We start from the raw sequence: 16413 nt of genomic DNA, 5'->3' as shown, positions 1-16413 counted from the left end.
AAAAAAATATATGTTGGTTACTTACCTTTTTGGTTTTACCGCCCACCGCCTATAGCAGGTAAGTCAGCAGGCAAATCATGTTAACACCAATGCAATCACTATAAGTGGTGGGGCCTATACACAATTTAATTTGCACCTAGATCAAAAAGTTTTGTTGCTCTAGGTCAGATGATAAGACTCCGAGTAGCCATTACAAATTTGAGCAAAACCAGTGGAGTATTTGTTAGAACTGGGTTACCACAATTAAAAAAAAATAAGATATATTTACAAATATATAAAAATAGTTAGAGATGGAACCTAACAAGGCAAACATTCTATTTTATGCACAGAAACTGTCCCAGCTTTTACAGAAATATGATTCTACTATGTTTGACATTTGGGGATGAATTTCCTCAGCAGTTTTCCACTCCACTGCTGTAACTTTGGCTAAATCTCCACTTATACCCGTAATTGGGGATACTGCCAAAAGTATGGCAGAGAGCGGGAGGAGCCCCAAGGAAGTCCCCGACATTTTACTTTAAAATTAACTCTACTGCTACTTTGAATCCTACACATGGCCACTATAACCAATAGTTAAATCATTTGGTTGTTTGCTCAACGATATAAATACTACAAACCAGTGGATATCATAAATTCTGTTGTTTAATAATATTAATTCTTTCTCTAAATAAATAGGAAGGTTGCACAGTGAAAATTGCATTGTGCAATATTTGGTGCATTTGTAAAACTGGTATATGTTGCAGGAGCATGTTATATGCATTTGAAGTTTGATAATTGACTGTAAGATAATCAATAAACGTAGACAGACCAATAAAAAGGAAAACTGTCACAATCAGTAGTCATTGTAAATCCATCTTTCTGATGGAAATCTTCAATACTAACAAAAGCTTTCAGTTGTTCCATGAGTCCCTGAGTCAATTTAATAAATTAATATACCCACAGCTAGTTTAGTGCACAGTGTAAAATCTAAAACTGGCAGAATCCTCCTCCCAAGGATATCCATGTTCTTCTCAACTTCTTTTACAGTAAGTGACCAAAAGGGTGTTCTAGATTCTAGAAAATATTAAGAAACATATATGGTTTTTCCATCCGACTTTGGTAAGGGCCTTAAAATACTTCAGATACAATCACATTATTCAGGTTTTTTACAAGACGATTACTGTCACGTTTTGGGATGTCTGGTCACTTTTACTTCATGAAAAAATATTGGGACTCAGTTACATATAAGTGATATATTTTAAAACAAGGTGAATTCACAGTTTAAAAAGCCACAGACTGCAGTTACTAAGTCAGAGGGTTTATTTGTTAATTTGTCAAGCGTTGAAGATGTATATTATAGCTAGGTGAGCCACTTTCTGAAAAGTTGCAGCTGACAGACTACTTCAAACTGATACAGGGCTGTACAATGAGAGTTAATTGACTCATCCCAGGTTTAGTACGCCAGGATCACCTATGTTTGTGTTGCGAATGGCAAAGATCCATACCCAAAGGGGAGGGCGGAGAGAGGTAACCAGTTTATTGACAGCTTTATTGGAAAATGAATGGCGAAGAAGTCAGAGGGACAACCTTCCCACTTACTGGCAAAACAGGGAGAAAAGGGTAAAGGGATACAGGGACAATCAGTCAGTTTTTAAACAGGAGATTGTGAATGGCAGATGTAGAGCTGGAAACTAAAATGCAGGGGGCCCGTTTTTGCAGTTAAAAGTTGTCTAGAAAAAAAGATAGGTGGTAATTTTAATCTAATCCGCTCAATGGAAATCTAGTTGGATTGGATCGACCGCCCGTTTACACCCCGCTTGATTTTAGTTTCCATTGAAATCAATAGAAAGTAAAATCAGATGGGGTGTAAAACAGGCGGCTGATCCGATCCTGTCAGTTTCCCGCTGGACAGGATAAGTTCAAATTACCCCCATAATGCCAAAAACAAGAATGTCATCTCAAAAAGGGGATAGAGCATGCGATTTATTATTTTTCAAGGAGAGCTGAAAATTGAGTGAAGTAAATGAGGTTTGTTTACAACTGTTACTCGGTATGTTCACTTGCTGTTGGTAAAATTAAACAGCTTAATGGTTCATTAAATTGTCTTTTTAGTCCGCCTATTGAAAGTTTGGAGAAGCGCATGTGAGAAAGTTACAATAACCAGTTAGATATTTGACAGTAAAGGCAAAACTTCTGAACCTAAGATACTCAGACTGCTTAAGAGGGGTGATCAGCCTTGTTGTAGCCAGGAGAATATTTAACGCAGACCCGAAACTAGTAACAATTATTGAGAATTTTTAAAGAGTTTATCAGGCTTACTGATAATTATTTTATCAAACAATATTATGACTATTTAATTAAAATAAAACACACAGTTAACTGGCACAATCAGCAAACACATATTATCTAGGAAAACATATGTACTGAATTGTATTTGAATATAAGTCCAGAAACTGTCCAACAAATTATTCAGCCAATCAAATCATAGAACTGGAAACCACTGTCCCTTCAACCAGCCACCCAATCATGACACAATGTTCACCAATTAATCAGCTGCTTTCCAGAGATGAGTGCTGACCATCACTGAGATTCACATTTATACTAAATATACCCCGGCATTAGAAATACCATGACATCCCCTAAATGTTTTTAAGATAATCAGGATTTAAATCCACACTATGTAGTAGATGTCTAGTTTAACTTTAGCATACGACATAGGGTCAAGTATAAAATTACGTGCACGGTTCAACATATTGATATTTATTACTTAAGTCTGCAATCAACCACTCTCCATGTTATTTTTCCAATGTTCTTCCCAGCTCTCTTAATGTAATAACTTGTGTTCTGAACAGTTCCATACAGAGCTTAGAGACAATGCTGGGTGAATCACAATCGGAGTGAAACACAAACAGAGTGGAAGCTGAGAATTTAGTGAAAGTAGGAATTCGGTGGAGAGGAGGAAGCCAGTTCTTAAGCCCAACTGAAAAGAAGGAGTGCAGATGTAGAGCCCGAGGATTCTAAACTAAGTATCTAGGTTAAGTATCTAGATATTGAATATTTAGATTCTTTGCATTTAGTGATCTTAGTGGTTCTTGTTAAGTTTAAGTAAATAATTAGTCTTTGGTTAGTTCTCTTTGAGGAGCGAACAGGAAAATAACTGTAATTTAATATATTAAAATAAGTCTAGACCGAATTAACAGCAATTGTATAAATAATCACCTTATATCTAAGGAGTTTCTAAAAGTTTTTAATTAGAATGAAGGGACAGCTGTGACCCATAACCTGCAATTCCTGTGCCATATGGGAACTTCAAGACACTTCATGTGTCCTGGAGGCTCACATGTGCAGGAAGTGCCTCCAGCTGCTAAAACTCAAGCTGAGGATTTCTGAGCTTAAGAGGCAGCTGGATTTACTCCAGAGTGTACGGGTGGCTAAATGTTTCCTGGATCACAGGTTCCAGGAGATGGTCGCCCCACAGCCAGATAGAATTCAGAATAGCAAGTGGGTGGCCACCCAGAAGGGAGGAAAAGGCAGACGGTACAGAAATCATCCAGGAGTGTGGCATTCTCAAACCGGTATTCAGCTTTTAATATTGGTGAGGGTGACGATACCTTTAAGAAGTGCAGTCCCGAGCCTAGCACTGTAAAGCAATGGACTGCAAAGTGTAGCAATGCAGTAATAATTGGGGATTCGATTGTCGGGTCAGGTAGGCTGTCTGGCTATCACTGATGTGTGTCCCATATGGTATGTTGCCACCCTGGTGCCAGGATAAGGAACAACACGGAGAGGGTGCAGAACATTCTGCAGCGGTAAAGGGAACAACCAGAAGTCGTGGAACCAACAACATAGGGAGGAAGAAGGTCGAGGTCCTGCAGTCAGTGTTTAAGAAGCTAGAGAGGAAGTTAAAAAGCAGGACCTCAAAGGTAGTAATCTCCAGGTTACTCACTGTGCCACATGTTAGTGAGAAGAGAATTAGGAGTATATGGCAAATTAATGCGTGGTTAGAGACATGGTGTAGGAGGGAGGGCTTTAAAATCATTAGACCTTGATATCAATTCTGTGGCAAGATGGACATGTTGCACCTGGACCGTAATTCTCACGGGCAGGTTAACTAGTACTGTAGGGAAGGGTTTAAACTAATTTGGCAGGAAGTTGGGCATCAAGATATAGTATTAAAAAGTAGAAACAAGGTGCACAGAGGACTGGGAGAGACAGTTAGTGTTAGAAATAATACAGAATTAGGTGGGATCATAGAAAATACAAAAAGGTCTATGTTAGATTTGGAGTGCATGTGTGTAAATGTAGGAAGTGTGGTTAATAAGGTTGGTGAGCTGCAGGCACAAATAGCCTCATGGGAATGTGATGTAATAACAATAATGGAGTCCTGGCTCAAAAATGCTTAATATTCCTGGGTATTCAGGAAAGATGGGGGAGGAAAAAAAGGAGGGATAGCAGTTTTGATTAAGGAAAATATTACAGTGCTAGAAAGAACGTCCTTGAGGGTTCAAAACAGAATTTATTTGATTGGAGTTAAGAAACAATAGAGGAGCTATTACGCTACTTGGTGTATTTTATAGGCCACCAAATAGCAGGAAGGAGATAGAGGAGCAAATTTGCAGGAAAGTTACTGAGAGGTGCATGAACTACTTAATGAGTACTTTGCTTCTGTCTTCATCAAGAAGATGCTGTCATAGACATAGCAAAGGAGAAGGTAGAGGAGATAGTGGATGGGATACGAATTGATAAAGACAAGGTACTAGAAAGGCTGACTATATTTAAAATAGAGTCCAAATGACTATTAATTTTGTCCCTTGTTATTGTTTCTAAAAGCTTCCGCACTACCGAGGTTAAACTGACCGGCCAAGAGTTGCTGGGTTTATCTTTATATCTTTTTTTGAACAAGGGTGTGACATTTGCAATTCTCCAGTCCTCTGGCACCACCCCCGTTTCTAAGGAGGATTGGAAGATTATGGACATTACCTCCACAATTTCTTCCTTCACTTCCCTCAACATCCTAGGATGCATCCCATCCATCCTGGTAACTTATCTACTTTGACTACAGCCAACCTTTCTAGTACCTCGTCTTTATGAATTCTTATCCCATCCAGTATCTCTTCTATCTCCTCCTTTGCTGTCTATGGCAGCATCCTCTTCCTTGATGAAGACAGATGCAAAGTACTCATTTTGTACCTCAGCCATACCCTTTGCTTCCATGCGTAGCTCTCCTTTTTGGTCCCTAATCGGCCCCACCCGTATATTATATATGTGCCTATAGAAGACTTTTGGATTAACTTTTAGGTTAGCTGCCATTCTATTCTCATACCCTCTCTTTTCTCTTCTTATTTTCTTTTTCACTTCTCCTCTGAACTTTCTATATTTAGCCTGGTTTTCAGATGTATTCTCAACCTGCTCTTTTTCTGCTTCATCTTACTCTCTATCTCTTTCATCATCCAGGGAGCTCTGACTTTAGTTGCCCTACCTTTCCTCCTAGTCGGAATGTACCTCGACTGTACCCAAACTATTTCCTCTTTAAAGGCAGCCCATTGGTCCACTAGTTTTGCCTGCCAATCTTTGATTCCAATTTACTTGGGCCAGATCTATTCTCATCCCACTGAAATTTGCCTTTCTCCAATTAAGTATTTTTACTCTAGATTGCACCTTGTCCTTTTCCATAGTTAATTTAAACCATTTGATACCATGGTCACTGTTCCTTACATGTTCACCTACTGACACTTGCTCCACTTGACCTACCTCATTCCCCAGAACCAGATCCAGTAATGCCTCCTTCCTCATTAGGCTGGAAACATATTGATCAAGAAAGTTCTCCTGAACACACTTCAGAAATTCTTCCCTCTCTCTACCTTTTACATTATTATTATCCTAGTCTATATTAGGATAGTTGAAGTCTACCATTATCACTACTCTATAGTTTTTGCATCTCTCTGTAATTTCTCTGCAAATTTGCTCCTCCATATTTTTCCCACTAGTTCGTGACTTATAGAATACACCTAGTAGTTTAATGGCACCTCTATTATTTCTTAACTCTAGCCATATAGATTCTGTCATTGACCCCTCCAGGACATTTGCTCTCTCCACCGCTGTGACATTTTCCTTAACTAGTGCTGCCACACCAGCTCCTATCTTTCCTTCCCTATCATTCCTGAACACCCTATATCCAGGAATATGTAATACCCAATCCTGCCCTTATTTGAGCCAAGTCTCTATTATTGCCACAACATCATCTCTCCGTGTGGCCATTTGCGCCTGCAGCTCACCAACTTTGTTTACTATGCTTTGTTTAATGTCAATGGTGGGAAAGCTTTCAGGAACAATAATCCTGGAATAACAGATAGTGGATGAGGATAGTGCAGTTGATGTTGTGTCTATGGAATTTTAAAAGGCATTTGATGAAGTACTACATAACAGGCATGCTAACAAAACTGAAGCCCATGGGCTAAAAGGGGCAGTGGCAGCATGGATACAAAATTGGCTAAGGAATAGAAAACAGTTTTTGATGAATGGCTGTTTATCGGATTGATGTTCCCCAGTACAAGCTGCTTTTGATATACATTAATGACTTGGATTTGGGGGTGCAGGGCACAATTTCTAAATTTGCACATGAGATGAAACTTGGAAGTGTAGTAAACAGTGAAGAAGATGGTAATAGACTTCAAGAGGACATAGCCAGGTTGGTGGAATCGGTGGACACATGGCAGATGAAATTCAATGCAGGGAAGTGCGAGATGGTACATTTTGGTAGAAAGAATGAGAGACAATACAAGCTCTATAGAACAATTTTAAAGGGGGTATAAGAACAGAGAGACCCGGGAGTGTTTGTGCACAAATCTTTGAAGGTGGCAAAATAAGTTAACAAAGCAGTTAATAAACCATATGGAATTCTGGGCTTTATAAAATAGAGGCATAGAGTACAAAAGCCAGGAAGTTATGCTAAACCTATAAAAAAACACTAGTTCATCTCCAGCTGGAAGATTGCGTTCAATTCTGGAAGGAAGGATGTGAAGGCTTTGGGCTGGGTATAGAAGACATTTACTAGAATGGTTCCAGGGATGAAGGATTACAGTTATGTGGATTGACTGGAGAAGCTGGAGTTGTTCTCCTTAGAGCAGAGAAGGCTGAGAGGAGATTTGATAGAAATGTTTAAAATTATAAGATAGAGTAAATAAAGATAAACTGTTTCCAATGGCTGAAGGGTCAATAATCAGAGGGCACAGAGTTAAGGTGATTGGCAAAATAATCAGAGGCAACATGAGGAAAAACGTTTGTGCACTGTGTGGTTAGGATTTAGAATGCACTGCCTGATAGGGTGGTAGAAACAGATTCAATAATAGTTTTCAAAGGGGAACTGGATAAATACTTGAAGGAGAAAAAATTGCAGGGATATGAGGAAAGAGCCGGGGAGTGGGACCAACTGGATTGCTCGTCAAAAAAGACAGCACAGACTCGATGGGCCGAATGGCCTCCTTCTGTGCTGTATTATTCTATGATTCTATGTAAGCAGTCCATGAGTTATTTGACCACGTATCTATTCATAGTCAAGTGTGAACAGTGTGTGTTGGGAGGCTTTTTCATTTGGAGTGGGAAAGGCACACATTAGAGTAGATTCTGCTTTAGCTGTGACCCAATATCCATAACAGTATACTGACAGAAATCAGGAGTTGAAAATATAGCTGATTTTTTTTTCCTTTTCCTGTAGCTCACAGACACTGGGGCCAATTGCAGAACTCCGCAATTGTCCCAACTAAGATTCGTTATCACAGCACAGACTTTTGGATTAAGGCCAGGATCTTGTTCGTACGGTATCACACCAGGCAGTGCTACTACGTTTTTGGGGCATGCTTCTTAATCAGTGGTGCAGTCAAGTGTAAATCTCTATTTTGATTATGAACCATACAATTAGCATCATTTAATGTGCATGCCTGGGATACATTTTGTTCTAGAAATCTGCATTCTAAGTGTGCCACTGCTTAGTGTAATTGACAGAAAGAGTTATCACAAACCATTCATTTTAATAAGTTGTGACAATTCCTCTGTTCTAGTGGGAAAATTATTCATAGGAACGAATAGCAATTTAACATCCCAAAGTGATATTTCATATGAGTAAAATGGACCACAACGTGATCGGATGCATGAGGTTTTATTCCTTCATGTTGCTGAGTGTTTGGAGGAGCAGTGGAGGCCAGGAGCTTTTCCACAACATGGAAAGCAAAATGAGAGAATATGTTATTACCAGGCCACATTTGTACTACTACAATAACAACTTAGATTTATATAGCATCTTTCACATAGAAAAACATCCCACGTTGCTACACAGCAGCATAATCAAATAAAAATGGATACTGAGCCAAAGGGGTGACTAAAAGCTGAGCCAAAGTTTTAAGGAAGGTCTTAAAGGAGGAGAGGTGAGTGTCAAGGTGAAGAGGGAGGGTTTCTAGAATGTAGGACCTAGATGGCTGAAGGCACGGCCGACAATGGTGGGACGAACAGAGTAAAGGATGCTCAAGAGGCCAGTGTCAGAGAACGTAGAGTTCTCGGAGAATTCTAAAACTAAATTAGGTTACAAAGATAGGGAGGGGTGAAGCCATGAAGGGATTTAAATACAAGGATGAGAATTTTAAATTTGAGGCGTTGCTGGACTAAGAGCGAATGTAGGTGAGCGAGTACACGGGTGATGGGTGAGTGCGACTTGGTGCGGGATAGGATGTGACAGCAGAGTTTTGGATCAGCTGAAATTTATGGAAGGTGGAGAATGGGAGGCTGCCTAAGAGAGCATTGAAATAGTCGAGCCTGGAGGTAACAAAGAAATGGGAGAGGGTTTCACCAGCAGATGGACTGTGATGGAGAGGATATGGATCAGAGTTCAGGTCGGTGAAGTTGCAAACAGTCTGATTCAACCCGAGACAGTGGCCGGGGAAGTGGATGGAACCAGTGCTAAAGTACGGAAGTTGTGGCAGGGTCCGAAGACGATGGCTTTGATTTTTCTGTTTAACTGGAGGAAATTGTGGTTCGTACGGAATGACAACACGGAGGCAATGGGAAGGTCGAGACAGATGGTGGAGAGGTAGAACTGGGTGTCATCAGCATATATATGGTACCTGAACCTATGCTTTCGGATGATGTCGTCAAGGGGCAGCATGTAGATGAGGAACAAAAAAGGGACAAGAATAGATTATTGTGGGACTCTTAAGGTAACGGTGCAGGGCAAGAAGAGAAGCCATAGCTGGAGATGCTCTGGCTACGACTGGAGAGGTGAGACAGGTACCAAGCAAAGACAGTCCCACTGAGCTGTACAACGGAGATGAGGCATTGGAGAAGGTCATAGTATCAAAGGCTGCAGAGAGATCAAAAAGGAATAGGATGTATAGTGCACCACAGTCACAGAGGATGTCATTTGTGACTTCAATTAGGGCCATTTCAGTGCTGTTGAAGCAGTGGAAACCTTATTGAAGAGACTGAAACATGGAGTTGTGGGAAAGATGAGCATGGATTTGGGAGGCGGAATCATGTTCAATTACTTTGGGAAGGAAAGGGAGTCTGGAGATGGGGCATCAGTTTGCAAGGACAGAGGGTCTTGTGTCTTTCTTGATGACTGGATCAAGAAAGTGATATGCAATGGTCTTGAAACAGTTCATCTCCTTGTCTCTGATATGGCGGGATGGGACAGGATGGAGGGGGGGAGGAAGGGAAATTTTAATTCTCCCCACAATAGGCGACAGAGTGGGAGGGGTAAAAAAAAATTTAAATAGCATAATGTAACCCCAACAAGTTGTGTACACGCCTGCTGCCAGTGCAGTTGGAAGCCTGCTTTAAATTTAACATTGGCTGTCCGGGTTTCCCAGGGCTCGGGACAACAGCTAAAGGGAGGTGGGGGCAGCTGGAAAAAGCAGCTGTGCTTTTAATAGCATTGCTTGTAAGCCAGAAGGAGCAGGAGGGCTCTCTTCAGCCCCTCAAGCAAACATTGTGCCACGATCGGCCGAACAACCCTCCAACCCGCAATTCTGAGCAATCTGCCCCATGACCTCTCCGTCCTCCCTCCCTCCTGATTTCCAGTCCGACCTCCCATCACCTTCTGCCCTGCGATCTCTCCCGGTGCCTTTACCCTCTCAATTGCTAGTCCAACCCCCTTTTGCCCCATGATCTCTCCTAGACCCCCCCTCCCCTCCCAATAACAGGTTCGAATCCCCCGCCGGTCCGACTCCCCCCACCAACCCCCGATCATTCCCAGTCTTCCCTCCCGATTGCCGGTCCGACTCCACTCACACGAACGTCTGATCTTTCACGGTTGCCAGGGACCTGTGGTCTTTAGCCACTGGCTTTCCCATCTGGCAGCCTGTCAATCTGGTCAGCTACTGAGCAAGAAATGGAGTACAAAAATAATAGAGGTCCTGCCATTAAATTCAGCAGTTCCCAGTATTTCCAGGATATCTCCCCACCCCCCACAACTGCACTCCCCTGATCCCCGTAAATATCGGGGCCAGGAACTGTGTGTTCGTTAGGCATCGGAATGGGAGGAATACTAGCAGGGCATGGAAAACCCAGTTGGAGAAAACCTGGAATCTCTGGAGCATAATGATTTTATTTTTGTATTTTATAAACCTGTCTTAATCCATGGCTTTCTATCCATCTTTGACAGTGAATGGCCAAAAATGCAGCCTGCGTGTTTGTCCTTCTACATGCCCTGTATTATTTATTTTCACCTGCAATTTTCATGTTTAAAACATACCACTTAACACTGTATTACACTAAATTGCATCTGCCAACATTTTGCCCATCTTCCTTCCAGCCTTTTACAATTTTCTGCTTCCTTCTACACATTACTGCACCTTTTAGTTGAACACCATCTGTAAACTTTGATACACTCCTCTCTATTCTCAATCTCAGAGCCTTTATTAATAACATGAAAAGATGAGGTCTGAGCACTAATCCCTGGAGGACACCAACCTGAGAATGACTGCGACATTCCGAGAATGTCTATGTTCCGGACGGTCTGCACCTGGGCAGGACCGGAACCAATGTCCTAGGGGAACTGTTTGCTACTGCTATTGGGGAGGAGTTAAACTAATATGGCAGGGGGATGGGAACCTATGCAGGGAGGCAGAGGGAAATAAAAGGGAGACAGAGGCAAAAGATAGAAAGGAGAATAGTAAAAGTGGAGGGCAGAGAAACCCAAGGCAAAAAGCAAAAAGGGCCACATTACAGCAAAATTTTAAAGGGGCAAAGTATGTTAAAAAGACAAGCCTGAAGGCTCTGTGCCTCAATGCGAGGAGTATTCGAAATAAGGTGGACGAATTAACTGCGCAGATAGCAGTTAATGGATATGATGTAGTTGGCATCACGGAGACATGGCTCCAGGGTGACCAAGGCTGGGAACTCAACATCCAGGGGTATTCAACAATTAGGAAGGATAGGCAGAAAGGAAAAGGAGGCAGGGTGACGTTGCTGGTTAAAAAGGAATTTAATGCAATAATAAGGAAGGACATTGGTTTGGATGATGTGGAATCGGTATGGGTGGAGCTATGGAATACCAAAGGGCAGAAAACGCTGGTGGGAGTTGTGCACAGGCCACCAAACAGTAGTGGTGAGGTTGGGGACAGTATCAAACAAGAAATAAGGAATGTGTGCAATAAAGGTACAACAGTAATCATGGGTGACTTTAATTTACATATAGATTGGGCTAACCAAACTGGTAGCAATGTGGTGGAGGAGGATTTCCTGGAGTGTATTAGGGATGGTTTTCTTGACCAATATGTCGAGGAACCAACTAGAGAGCTGGCCATCCTAGACTGGGTGATGTGTAATGAGAAGGGACTAATTAGCAATCTTGTTGTGCGAGGTCCCTTGGGGAAGAGTGACCATAATATGGTAGAATTCTTTATTAAGATGGAGAGTGACACAGTTAAATCAGAAACTAGGGTCCTGAACTTAAGGAAAGCTAACTTCGACGGCATGAGGCGTGAATTGGCTAGAATAGACTGGCGAATGATACTTAAAGGGTTGACGGTGGATAGGCAATGGCAAACATTTATAGATCACATGGATGAACTTCAACAATTGTACATCCCTGTCTGGAGTAAAAATAAAACAGGGAAGGTGGCTCAACCGTGGCTAACAAGGGAAATTAAGGATAGTGTTAGATCCAAGAAAGAGGCATATAAATTGGCCAGAAAAAGCAGCAAACCAGAGGACTGGGAGGAATTTAGAATTCAGCAGAGGAGGACAAAGGGTTTAATTATGAGGGGGAAAATAGAGTACGAGAGGAAGCTTACCGGGAACATAAAAACTGACTGCAAAAGCTTCGATAGATATGTGAAGAGAAAAATAGTAGTGAAGACAAACGTAGGTCCCTTGCAGTCGGACTCAGGTGAATTTATAATGGGGAACAAAGAAATGGCAGACCAATTAAACAAATACTTTGGTTCTGTCTTCACGAAGGAAGACACAAATTAACCTTCCGGATGTACTAGGGGACCAAGGATCTCGTGAGAACGAGGAATTGAAGGATATTCTAATTAGGCGGGAAATTGTGTTGGGGAAATTGATGGGATTGAAGGCCGATAAATCCCCGGGGCCTGATTGTATGCATCCCAGAGAACTTAAGGAAGTGGCCCTAGAAATAGTGCATGCATTGGTGATCATTTTCAAACAATCTATATACTCTGGATCAGTTCCTATGGACTGGAGGGCAGCTAATGTAACACCACTTTTTAAAAAAGGAGGGAGAGAGAAAGTGGGTAATTATAGGCCGGTTAGCCTGACATCAGTAGTGGGGAAAATGTTGGAATCAATTATTAAGGATGAAATAGCAGCACATTTGGAAAGCAGTGATAGGATCGGTCCAAGTCAGCATGGATTTATGAAAGGGAAATCATGCTTGACAAATCTTCTGGAATTTTTTGAGGATGTAACTCGTAGGGCCCAAGTTTCCACATGATTTGCGCCTGATTTTTAGGAGCAATTGGTGGAGAATGGACTATCTTAGAAATCGCAATTCTCCACATTTTTTTTTCTGCAGTTCTAGTCAGGTAGAACAGTTCTACTTTGGAACAGAATTTTTTCTTCAAAAGGGGGCGTGTCCGACCACTGACACCTGATTTGAAAGTTTCCACAGTGAAAACGTACTCCAAACTAAAGTAGAATGGAGCAAGTGAAGATTTTTGTAGAACTGAAAAAACCTGTTCTACACATTAAAAAATCAGGCGCAGGTTAAAAAATAGGCATCCAGAACGAGGTGGGGGGAAGGGAAGTCATTAAATTCTATAATAAATCCTTATTTATACTTATACAAATATTATACAAATAAATCCAACCTGAATAAACATTTATAAGCAAAGAAAAGATTAAATAAACCATCTTCCTACCTGTGTAAAAGTGCTTCAGGCAGGCCTTTCGGGACCGAAGGCTGAACGGGGCAGCCCGACACTTCGGGCAGGGCCCGTCCCCAGCACCAGATTTACAGGTAGGTGGCGTTGGGTTGGGTTGGGTCGGGTCGGTTCGGGTCGGGGGGGGGGGAAGAGAGAGAGAGAGAGAGAGAGAGAGAGGGAGGGAGGGGGAGGGAGAGGAGAGGGAGGAGAGGGAGGAGAGGGGGGGAGAGAGAGGGGGGGAGAGAGAGGGGGGGAGGAGAGGGGGGGGGAGAGAGAGAGGGGGAGGAGAGAGAGATGGAGGGAGAGAGAGAGAGAGAGAGGGGGGGAGGCAGGTCGGTCAGTCCGAGGGGGAGTGGGCGGTCCAGTGGGGGGGGGGGGGGGGGGGCGGGTGGGTCGGAGCGCGGGTCGGGTTGGGTCCAGTCGGCGGGGGGGGGGGGCGCGGGTGTCGGGTCTGGTCCGGAGGCGGGGCGGGGGGGACGGGTGTCGGGTCTGGGTCTGAGCCGGGGGGGGGGGGCGGGTGTCGGGTCTGGTCCGGAGGCAGGGGGGGGGGGGCGGGGAGCGAGTGTCGGGTCTGGTCAGGGGCGGGGGCGGGGAGCAGGAGCTGGCCGTGGGAGGAGCCTTATTCACGCAGCCCCAGTGAGGCCATTCAGCCAGGGCTCGGGGCTGCGTGCTTCGGGCCCCTCCCACACAGTTCGGCGCCTGGAGCTACTGCACTTGCGTGCCCACTGTAGCGCACATGTACAGAGGTCCCGGCACTGTTTTCAGCGCAGGGACCTGGCTCCGCCCCCCCACAGCTCGTGCTGGCTGCGCCGAGGGCCAGAGGACCTGCAAGTAGATGGAGAATACCGAGGATTTTTTTAGGCGTACTTTGTGGCGCGAAAAACGGGCGCCCAGGTCGGGACTGCGCCGTTCTAGGCGCGTGTGGAAACTTGGGCCCGTAGAGTGGACAAGGGGGAAACAGTGGATGTGGTGTATTTGGACTTTCAAAAGGCCTTTGACAAGGTCCCACATAAGAGATTGGTGTGCAAAATCAAAGCACATGGTATTGGGGGTAATGTACTGGCATGGATAGAGAATTGGTTGGCAGACAGGAAGCAGAGAGTCGGGATAAACGGGTCCTTTTCGGAATGGGCGGCAGTGACTAGTGGAGTGCCGCAGGGCTCAGTGCTGGGACCCCAGCTCTTTACAATATACATCAATGATTTGGATGAAGGAATTGAGTGTAATATCTCCAAGTTTGCAGATGAAACTAAATTGGGTGGCGGTGTGAGCTGTGAGGAGGATGCTAAGAGGCTACAGGGTGACTTGGACAGGTTAGGTGAGTGGGCAAATGCATGGCAGATGCAGTATAATGTGGAGGTTATCTACTTTGGTGGCAAAAACACGAAGGCAGAATATTATCTGAATGGCGGCAGATTAGGAAAAGGGGAGGTGCAACGAGACCTGGGTGTCATGGTTCATCAGTCATTGAAAGTTGGCATGCAGGTACAGCAGGCAGTGAAGAAGGCAAATGGCATGTTGGCCTTCATAGCTAGGGCATTTGAGTATAGGAGCAGAGAGGTCTTACTGCAATTGTACAGGGCCTTGGTGAGGCCTCACCTGGAATATTGTGTTCAGTTTTGGTCTCCTAATCAAAGGAAGGACGTTCTTGCTATTGAGAGAGTGCAGTGAAGGTTCACCAGACTGATTCCAGAGATGAGGAGAAACTTCTTCACTCAGAGAGTTGTTAACCTGTGGAATTCCCTGCCGCAGAGAGTTGTGGATGCCAGTTCATTGGATGTATTCAACAGGGAGTTAGATATGGCCCTTACGGCTAAAGGGATCAAGGGATATGGAGAGAAAGTGGGAAAGGGGTACTTAGGTGAAGGATCAGCCATGATCTTATTGAATGGTAGTGCAGGCTCGAAGGGCCGAATGGCCTACTCTTGCACCTATTTTCTATGTTTCTATGTTTTGATTTTGAGGTTGTCATTTTTGAAACTCATTCATTGTGCACAAGAGAGTTTAGGAGCTAAAGTCTTGCATTACGCGGAAAGGACACTCACCAAAGATGGCGGGGTATCTTTTTAAATATGCAGAATAAGCTCCGATTACATCATCGGCGCCCAATCTGCTATGTTAACCCAAAGCCTGAGTGGGCCAGCAGTGATGACTTCACTGCCAGGACAAATCAGTCGGGAACAGGAATTAGGGTTAGAAGACACCCAGCAAGTTACGGATTTTTTTGTTTCCTTTTAGCCAGGATGAGCAGGCTTGTTCCTCTGGGCCCCACAAGGAAATCTTGGGCTTCCCATTCCCTGTGCACCACCCCCCCCACCCACCCCCTTCCCCTTCCCTGACCAGGATTTCTCTCCTGGAACACTTACTATCTGCCAGGAACTGTTCACATAGGTCGCATGGAGGCCTCCTGCCTCCCGATTTTAAAGGTCTGGCAGCTGCTTGCTGTTGACTTCCCGGCTGTATTAGACAACGCCAATTTACATGGCATAATAAGGTCCTCTCCGTGTCTGGCATAATCACTGGCTGCTTAAATCAAGGCCAGCTCAAAAATAGCAGTGGCCATAAAATCATAAAATATCGCAACTCTATGAGCTAAACAAAGCTATTGTAAAAAAAAGACTCTTAAATACACACAGTGGGCTTGATTTTAATTCCTGTGCAGGAATGCAGCAAAGTGAGCAGCATGCCCATCCAGGAGCAGCAGCAGGTAGACGCGGATGATTTTAACGACTGGGCCTCGTTATCATATGGCCTCTCATACACAATAAAAAGAGTCAGAGGAGAAAGAATGCTGAACAACAAATCTAGCAGTTTGTATAAAATACAATGCCATTTGCTCCTTTATGAACAATAATGGTTTTACTTTCTTAAAAGTACAAAAGAAATATGAAACAGTACACAAAGAGGAATAAAAGTACAAAAAAAAGCTTTAGAAATTTGGATGTATGAATGGGTGCCACATGCACAGGAAAAAAGAACTCCTATTGACCTCATTGGTGTAGTATTCACTGAGAACAGTCCCAAATGAATTTCTACCACTTAATGTGTTAATTGA

General features: G+C 43.4%; 1 protein-coding gene across 1 annotated transcript in view; it reads right to left on the bottom strand.

Moving 5' to 3' along the window:
- LOC139265921 (spermatogenesis-associated protein 16-like) overlaps window positions 1–16413 on the bottom strand; it is a 281978-nt gene that overhangs the window by 69214 nt on the left and 196351 nt on the right. Inside the window, exon 8 of the mRNA XM_070883514.1 lies at window positions 941–1053. Coding sequence (XP_070739615.1) covers window positions 941–1053 — 113 coding nt within the window. The remainder of the gene's footprint in view (window positions 1–940; window positions 1054–16413) is intronic.

The sequence above is a fragment of the Pristiophorus japonicus genome, chromosome 6, assembly GCF_044704955.1.
Source record: "Pristiophorus japonicus isolate sPriJap1 chromosome 6, sPriJap1.hap1, whole genome shotgun sequence".
Lineage (NCBI taxonomy): Eukaryota > Metazoa > Chordata > Chondrichthyes > Pristiophoridae > Pristiophorus > Pristiophorus japonicus.
Note: the sequence above shows the minus strand (reverse complement) of the source record. Positions and strands in the feature narration are given on the sequence as shown.